The 9,134-nt window shown below is 45.2% G+C and overlaps 1 protein-coding gene across 1 annotated transcript; it reads right to left on the bottom strand.

Annotated features, from left to right (window-relative positions):
- Nucleotides 1-495: 495 nt before the first annotated feature.
- Nucleotides 496-5,650, bottom strand: LOC308663005 (zinc finger protein 202-like; the record flags this gene model as incomplete). Its single annotated transcript, XM_081319149.1, has 7 exons — nt 4,769-5,650; nt 2,717-3,277; nt 2,348-2,465; nt 2,146-2,198; nt 1,263-1,389; nt 1,063-1,158; nt 496-731 (listed from the first exon to the last, which is right to left on the bottom strand). The coding sequence occupies exons 2-7, from the start codon at nt 3,128-3,130 to the stop codon at nt 496-498; spliced, it is 1,044 nt and encodes a 347-aa protein (XP_081175275.1). The 5' UTR covers nt 3,131-3,277; nt 4,769-5,650.
- Nucleotides 5,651-9,134: the final 3,484 nt, after the last annotated feature.

The following is a 9,134-nucleotide window of genomic DNA, read 5'->3' as shown; positions in this document are numbered from 1 at the left end:
CTCGTTTCAGCGGAGACTTCTTTTGGGGGATCCAGCCTCTGCCGCCCCCTTCTCTCAGCTGCCTGGGCAGCTGAGAGAAGGGGGCGGCAGAGGCTGCATCCCCCGAAAGAAGTCTCCGCCGAGAAAATGGGCGGCAAGCCTCCACCGCCCCATTCTCCCAGTGGAGCGCTCCACTGCCGCATTCTCTCGGCGGCTTGCCGCCCCATTCTCTCGTCTCGGCAGAGCCCAGCTGAGAGAAGGGGGCGGCAGAGGCTGGATCCCCCAAAAGAAGTCTCCACCGAAAGAATGGGCAGCAAGCCTCCACTGCCCCATACTTGGCGGAGCGCTCCACTGCCTCATTCTCTCGTCTCAGCGGAGACTTCTTTCGGGGGATCCAGCCTCTGTCACCCCCTTCTCTCAGCTGGGCAGATGAGAGAAAGGGGCGGCAGAGGCTGGATCCCCCGAAAGAAGTCTTCGCCGAGAAAATGGGTGGCAAGCTTCCACCGCCCCATTCTCTCAGCGGAGGCTTGCAGAGGTGACGGCGGAGCTGCACGTGCAGCTCTCCAAACCGCCGTCGCCCGTTTGGACAACTGCTGCCTTATCAAACATGGATGAAGGCAGCAGCTGTCCAAACAGGGCGGTGGAGGTTTGGGGAGTTGCACACGCAGCTCTCCAGCCCGCCGCTCTCCAAACCTCTACCGCCTCGGTTGGAGAGCTGTTGCCTTCGTCAAACATGGATGAAGGCAGCAGTTCTGCAAACGGGGCGCTGGAGGTTTGAAGAGCGGCGGGTTGGAGAGCTGCGCGCGCAGCTCTCCAAACCGCCGCCGCCCGTTTGGAGAGCTGCTGCCTTCGTCCATGTTTGACGAAAGCAGCAGCTCTCCAAACTGGGGGGGTGGAAGTTCTTTTTTTTTTGTTCACTGGAGTATAAGCCGAAGTGGATTTTTCAGCCCAAAAAGTGGGCTGAAAAATTTGGCTTATACTCAAGTATATACGGTATAAAAAATAAAGGCTTGTTATAAATAAGTGATATATTTTTAATCAAAAGTAACATCTATGTTTCCGAGCACAGATAGGGATTCTTACCCAGATTCCTGGAATTCTCCGGCATGACTTCTCCGTGGAGCGCTTTTTGGTCAATATCCTGTTGAGACCTCTCCTCCTTGGAGAAATACACGGCCACTTCCTCAAAAGACACAACAATGATTTTTTAAAATCAGAAATAACATCTAAGCCCCCCATCCCATGACTTCTGTATGTTCCTGAGCACAGATAGTGATTCCTACCCAGAGAAGCCAGATTCCTGGAATTCTCCAGCATGACTTCTCTGTGGAGAGCTTTTTGGGCACGATCCAGTTGAGACCACTCCTCCTTGGAGAAATACACGGCCACTTCCTCAAAAGATACAACATCCTGAACAAGGAAACAAGTTTTATTAACAGATAATCCCAAGAATAATCTGACCGTCTTCTTCCACTAATTTAAGGAAAGAGATCCAGTGAACAAAATGGGAATCTTTTGCAGAATTCAGAATGAGATCTCACTGCTTTTGGCTGATGACATAACTGAAGTACATTGGATCAAGTTGGTGGTATTTGGAATGCCTTTCAGTGTTGCCAAGTAAAACAGTTTTTTTTTGGTCAATTGGTAGTTCGGTCTTAAATCCACTACTTATCAGTGGCTCAAATTCTTCCTAGAGTGGGCAATGCAAAATACTGGCAAAGCCTACCTGACATTTTTGCCAATGGCTTACTTTATCCAATGAGGGACCAACGGGCCCTAACTCCACACCTTGATGAAGGTGTTGGGAGAGCTTGTAATAGTGTATGTTTATGGAAATTCTCAATCACCAGGTCATGGTTGTCCCAAATATGTTTTTCAAAAGACAAAAAAGATACATTGTTTTTGTAATGGTATGTGAAAATGACCCTGGGAGACAGAAGGAAGATCTCCACCTGAGACAATTTCTGGTCAATGAAATCTGACCCTGTAGCAGGTTGGTGGAAAAAGTTTATTAGAAGAGACAGGTAGGATAAGCTGTGTGTATGTTTTCAATGACCTGATCTAAAATGTGAGTTGCTTAGAAATAGCAATATTATACACTGAACTCCAGAATAAAATGAAATCCATCCAAGATTCATGGATATTTATCAATGTTTCTCCTCCTACCTGAGGCAGAGGTTCAAGCACTCTTTCAGCTCCACCAGAAAGAGGAGGGGATCCTAAAAAAAACACAAGGACAGCTTTCTATTCTCTGTGAGAAAGCAAACGGTGGAAGCTTACTTGTTAAATAGATAGATTACAATCAAGAGGAGCAAAAGAATCATCTGGATGTCCAAACCTCACATCACGTGGAAGGCGCTTCTCTTACCTGGCAGGGTGTCTTGACTTTGATCTTTCTGGAAGCTTTTCATGAACTGCAGCTCTTGAGAGGGTTTGGAAGAATCTTTCCTCTCCTTGGGATACTCAGTCACAGCTTCCAAGGATTTCTAGACATGACGTGGCACGATAAAGAAGGGATGAGCACAGAGATAGAAATGAATTATCAATATTAAACCCTCAATCTAGCAGACCCATGTCCGTCACTATAGTTGGAAAGTGAAAATGGAACCATTGCCCAAATACAGCCTCTGGAAGAAGAATGAATCAACTGGCCTTAGGAGTTCACAATCCCTCAAAAGTGCTAGAGAGGCAATTCAGACAGCTCCTCTTTCGAGTTGCAAGGATTGCATTCTCGCACCTGCAAACCTTCTTGCATCTTTTCCTCCTCCTGGTTCAGCAAGAAGCCTTCGGCCAAGGCCACCGCCTGGGAACTGGTTTCCGCTCCACACTCCTGCACCCATTTCCCCATCTCTGGTGGAAGGACAGTTAGGAACTGCTCCAGGAGCACCAGGTCCAGCATCTGGGCCTTTGTGTGTCTTTCTGGCTGAAGCCACTGATGGCAAAGGCGGTGAAGCTGAGTGCAAACATCTCGGGGACCCCTCCCCTCGTGGAACTGCACTTTTCTGAAATGAATGCGTTTGACTTCTGATCTGTTAGCTTCCTCTTCTTGGCTCTTCTGCCCAGAACTTGCCTCATTCTTCCCAAAGCACCAAGGTTGATCAAGTGGAGGGCCTTTTCCAATACCTGCATCTGCTGGGCTTTGTCCCTCCATCTTCTCTCTGGTCTCTAATCTAGCTCCAAAATGGACTGATCTTGCCAGTTCTTACTAATCACAGGAAGTCTGGTCAAATCTCCTAAGGCCAATCAGCCCTCTTCCCTCACAAGATATTTCAGTCTTCAGAGGAAGCAGCTTACATATCTGAAATAGAAAACACAGTGTGTTCAATAGGGTGATAAATATGAATACTGAGCATTCTCCTATTCCCTCAAAACAAATAAATTCAAATAAGAAACCCGCAAACATTTAGAAGTGTTATGTGCTCCTGGCTACTTTCCTTCAGGCAAGCTCGCCTGACCAATAACCAGACAAGACACAGTGAAGGCCTTTTGTTTTGTTTATTGCAATAAGCAGAAGAGAAGTTTTCAAAGCTTGGTTTTCTTCAAAGTTCCAATCCAAAATATTCCCTGTCCCGGCCGCCACATCCCTCCTCTTTCCCCATTGGCTGAGGTACTATGAAGTTATACTCTTTCCTTTCGCTTCTTACACATTTCCTGCTAACCTTTTAAATTGTATTTACATATGCAATAATTAGAAAAATTAGACATTTAAATGCTTATTTTGAACTCTGTGGATATTTATGTCCCCCCCTTTTAGAACAATAGGTTCTTTCCTGTTTTTCGATCCAGTGTGCCTTTCCTCTTATCTTGTTCAGCTTGTTTTCCTGTTTTTCAATTTAACATGCCTTTCCTGGCTAGCCATTTCCTCTTACAGCTGGTTTTTTTAATAGTTTGTCTTCTTCCTTTTCCCCACTCTAAGACCCAGCTAATTTTTTGCCTACTATCTTACTTCAGGTTATCCTTTCCTGACTACCATCCATTGTACTTGTTTTTCTATTCAATTAGTTTCCACTGTATTGTAGGTTTAACTATCTCTGAAGATTCATCATATTGAAACATACTTATCAGAAGGAAGGAGTAAGCTCTTAGGAAGACTGACTCCTGCAGGAAATTCAGGAGAGCCATTATGGATAAGCTTCTATCAAGGACTCAAAATATTGGATAAATACATGTAGAAAAAGTTTCAGATTTCTATTGCCTACTTATTTATTCAAATAATTTCAGTGGCTGCTTGCAAAGTTAAAAAACAACAACTTCTGCTCCATCCAACTCATAAATGAGTGGCTATCTAAATCAATGCAATAATTAAATCAACATTTGAACTTCCAATCTGGCCTCTGGGGAATCTCCAGAAGTAAAACATTACTCAACGCACACAGAACTAATACCTGGGTGAATAAACCATCTACGCTTTTAACGTGATGTTTTGATTCAGGCAACTCCTTGTAATGTAACTTCTGGCCAGGAATCAAGGCTGACTTCGAGGCAGAAATCTCCCTTTTGCAAAGCCGACCTCTCCTCCCCTTCCTCCCCACCTGCAGAGGCTTTCCAGAGGAAACAGAGGTTAGTTACATGGCTCTCTCTTTCCTGGCGATCCCGATTTTATTTTATTTTTTTTCTTCCTAAGGGCAGAGCGGTGGGCCCGGAGTTTTGCTTTCTCCCCTGCTTATCAAATCATGCATGCAAAGAGGCGGCGGCGGAACACGGGACCCCGGTATCCTCGCAACTCCGAAACCGATGGAAGTTTTGTATGTACCCGTGCACGGCTCGAGCGCGAGAGAAATGCCCCCACCTCCAACTCACTGAACTCCAGAGTCAGGTCTGCATCTCCATCCGTGCAAGGCTCCCTTGCAGCTTCTTGGGACTCCTGGAAAGGCTCACAGCAGATGGGGGGGTGGGAGGAAAAAAAAAAGCAAAATCGGACGCCGGAGAAAGGACGTACCCACGAACAGCGCTGCAAAAACCCTCTTGAGGTCGGGACAGAGCTTGGCGCATGCTCACTTCCTTCGGAAGCTGGGCGAGTGAAGGCTGCCCAGCTCTTCCAGCTGCTACCGAGGGAGCCCCCTGGTGGATTTTGCGCCCAGTGCCAGAGGACCTGGAAAGGGGTGGGCATAATGTTGCATGGGGGCCTGGGATGATTTTTATTTATTTATTTTTATTTTAATTCCATTTATATCCCGCCCTTCTCCGAAGACTCAGGGCGGCTTACAAGCTTAGCAGTAATGATGATGAGCATTGGAGTAGCAGAAGGAAAAAGTCCCACTTATATTGCCTGTCCAGAAAGCAGGTGGTCTCTCCGGCAGGCGGCAGTTTCTAGATTTTCCTCCGTTTAATGTCTTAAGAACCATCTGTGATTTTGTGAACGTTGAGAAAATCTCTGTGGAGGCTCGAAAGTCGCTTTCCTCAAGAGCAGCTTCTCAGTAGAGATTCCCAGAGGCCTCAAAAAAGAGCAAAATCCTGTCAGAAGTGGCGGGGTGGTCAAAAGACAAGAAATAGGAGCTTCTCTTTGAAACACAGCTTTGTGTCTTGTGGTGGTGGGCAAACTCAGCCCTGAAGAGAGCAGGGATGGGAAATGGTGGATTAGGAAAATTTGGATTGATTTTTTTCTTTTTATTACAGCTGTCTTGTTAAATTCGTGCCTCTGGATGGCTAAGGAGTGGTGGAAACACCAAAAGCCAACCCGCAATAATAAAAGCAATCCTGAGGAAAAAAATGTGATGAAAAAGTAGCATCAAAAGAAAACAAGTTCCAAAATGGAGAAAAAGCTCAAACTTGTGGACCTTTTGGAAATTTTACCTCAGAACAAGGGGCTGTGATGGAGAAATGAAAAATGGGAGAACAAAATCTCAAATGTGACTAGAGAAAAAGTAGAATTTCAAAATAAAAGAAGGCAAATACTGAATAATAGATCAAAAATAATCAAAATAATAAAGATCAAATAACATGTTTTTGCTGTTATTCTTTTTTATGAGTTGTGTTGGTTGTGCTTTGTTGGGTTGAATGGTCAGGCATGTTTTGGTAAAGTTGCATGGATATCCATTTTGGTGGAAAAAACAATGGTTGGAAACTGATCAAAGAGAGAAGCAACCTGGAATTAAGGAGAAGTTCCTAACGGTGAGGACTATTAACCAGCAGAACAATTTGCCTTCAAAAATCATGGACACTCCATCACTGGAGGTTTTTAAGAAGAGACTGGAAAGTCACTTATCTGAGATGGTATAGTTTCTCTTGCTTGAGTGGGGAGCTGGATTAGAAGACCTCCAAAGTCCCTTCCAGATTCTATTCTATTCTATGTACAGAAGCTCTGTTTCCTACAGTGAGTTTGTGCTCCTCTAAATAAAGTTCTTACAATTTCTCTTGTCAGAGGTTGGATTATTGCTTTGGTAGCGGCCATTTGGTTAGTGTGGTTGGGTTTTTTTGTACACTTCTAGTTTGCCATTGTGGCTTTTCTGATCAGGGTGTCCAGGAAGGGTAGTGAGTTGTTGCTTTCCTCTTCTCTGGTAAGTTGGATTCCTTTGAAGATGTTGTTGATGGTTTTGTGCATTTTTCTAATTGGTCTATATATCTGATCCATATTTTGGGTTGTTTGTGGAAATGCTATTGTTTCAGGACTTATAGCAGAGGATGTAGTGCAACTTCTGAGATAACCACAAAATTGTTATCTAATCAATTTTATTTAAATCAAATCTAAACTTTTCCCCAGCCCTTGTCATAATGTAGAAAGTATAATATGGCCCTAACGCTTTAGGTGAGAATGACCCTGGGAGACAGAAAGATCTCTGTGGTGTGTGTGTGTGTGAGAGGCATGAAATTGCTCAGCAGCCATAGATCCAGGCAGCAGAGGGGAAAGACAGCCATGGCCGGCCGGCTCCTCCGCGTGAGGACGCATGTGGGGAGAGGCGCTGCCAGGCTCAGTAAGCTGCGGTCCGCCGGAAGAGGATAGAGGAGGACGGCTGGCTAGGGACGGGCACATGCTACCCACAGGGGGAATCTGACCAGCCCCAGCCTGGAGGGGGGAGGAGAGGCTGAGGGAACCTGAAGGGAGGCACCCTGGTGTGCCTGGCTGGCTGGCAACAGGCTGGAGAGCGCCAGACATTGGCACTGCCCCAGGACGAGTTGGTGGGGTGGGCCCTCCCGATATCCACGGGGAAAGAAGCGCCAGGGAGGCTGTGTGCCCAGCCCAGCCCTGGCACGCCACAGAAAGTGAGGCAGCAGCCCCAAGTGCGTCCCTGTGTGCGAGCATGCCACTGCCCTGCCAGGCAAGCAGCAGAAGAGTGCTGGTGGGCAGCAGAAGGCATGAGGAGCCCTGATCCCAACACAGCCCCTCCCCACTCTCCCCACCTCGGAAGAGCTGTGGGGCTCAGGAGCCTTCCCCCATAACACCCCCCCCCAGGGAAGAAAACCATTACGAGACACTTTTCTGTTTTAACTTTTTTTCCTTGTCGCTTTTTGGAGTTTTCATCCTGCTTTTGTGAGACAGCAGGTCCTTCTGAATCTCCACAGAGATTTTCTCACTGTTCACAAGATCACAGATAGTTTTTAGACATTGAAAAGAGGAAAATCTTGAAACTGCTGCCCCGTTTGGGGCAGGGGGTGTAGCTGCCCCGTTTTCCCCCAAGCCATCAGCTGAGCAAGATGCCCTCCTGCCCACTGCCCCACCTGCCAGAGACCCTCTGGAACTCCCCCAACCCTACCCAGCTCCCACAGGCATCCCTCCCCAGGAGTAACATTGAGCTGGCCACATACACACAGCAGGCCACGCCCCCTGCACCTGGCGATACATGTGGGTTTTGGGTTGCAGTTTGGGCACTCGGTCTCTAAAAGGTTCACCACCACTGTTATATTCCATGCAGTTTTGGAATTATGGGCATTGGAATAGAAGCGCCCCTCTAGCATTGTTTATCTAAAAAGGTGGTGTCATCTCCACTAGGCAGCAGTTTCAAGATTTTCCTCTTTTCAATGTCTAAAAACTATCTGTGATCTTGTGAACAGTGAGAAAATCTCTGTGGAGATTCAGAAGGACCTTTCCTCAAGAGCAGCTTCTCTGAAGGGTTGTAGAAATACGAGGCGGCCTCCAAAATGACCAAAATCCTGTCAGAAATGGCAAGGCAGTCAAAAGACAAGAAATAAGAACCTCTTTCTGAAACCTAGCTTTTGTCTTGTAGTTGTTGGCAAACTCAGCCCTGAAATGATGGAAATATGTAGGGGCCATCATGGAATGAGAGGGTAGGAAAATTAAGATTTATACTGATGGTTATTTAGTAGTTCAAGTATTACAGCTGTCCTTCTCAAAAGCATGCCTTTGAGTAGCTAAGGAGGGTTGGAAGCACCAAGAGGCAACCTGTAATAATTAGAATAATCCTGAAGAAAAGATCTTGATGAAAAAGAGGCATCAAAATAAAAAAAGTCCCAAAATGGAGAAAAAGCTCACACTCATGGATGTTTTAGAAATTTTACCTCAAAACAAGGTGCCATGATGGAGAATGGGAGAATGTGTTTCATCTGTGACAGGAGAAAAAAATGGAATTACAAAATGAAGGAAGTCAAATACTGAAAAGCAAATACAAAGCTCAAATACCATGAGGCAAAATAAAAGACAATAGCTTTATTTAGATGTTGTATAGCAAGAAATACGGTAGAAACTTTTTGAAACAAGACAGTACTTTTTTTCTTGCTAAAAGAAATGAAGATTTAACTGATTTGAAGAGATTAGTCTGCATTTGACTGTGCAAAACAAAGGAAGAGATTTAGCCACAATTAACAAAAGAAAGTGAAGGGGAGGAAACTTAAGAAGCAGGTTTTTTTAAAAAAATGGAGTTAACTTGTCTCTTGTCAAAAGCATTGTTCTTTTTAGCTTATTTCTTTACCTATCAAAGCTTCTTTAAATTACTACCTAATTTTGTCAGGCTTCCCTAATGAAAAAAATTGACAAAATTAACTATAATGGCCACAGAAACAAAATCGGTGCCTTGACTTACCACAATTTATCACACTTATGACAGTTGCAGCAGCCTCGTCATCTGATCAAACTTCAGGTGTTTAGCAACGGACTCATATTTACGACCATGGCAATGTCCCTAGGTCATGTCAGCACCTTTTCGCCCTTCTGACAAGCAAAGTCAGTGGGGAACCCAGATTTAATTGACAATTGTGTTATT

Source organism: Vipera berus (assembly GCF_964194415.1).
Source record: "Vipera berus genome assembly, chromosome: 2".
Classification (NCBI taxonomy): Eukaryota; Metazoa; Chordata; class Lepidosauria; order Squamata; family Viperidae; genus Vipera; species Vipera berus.
This window is presented reverse-complemented; position numbering and strand designations above follow the sequence as displayed.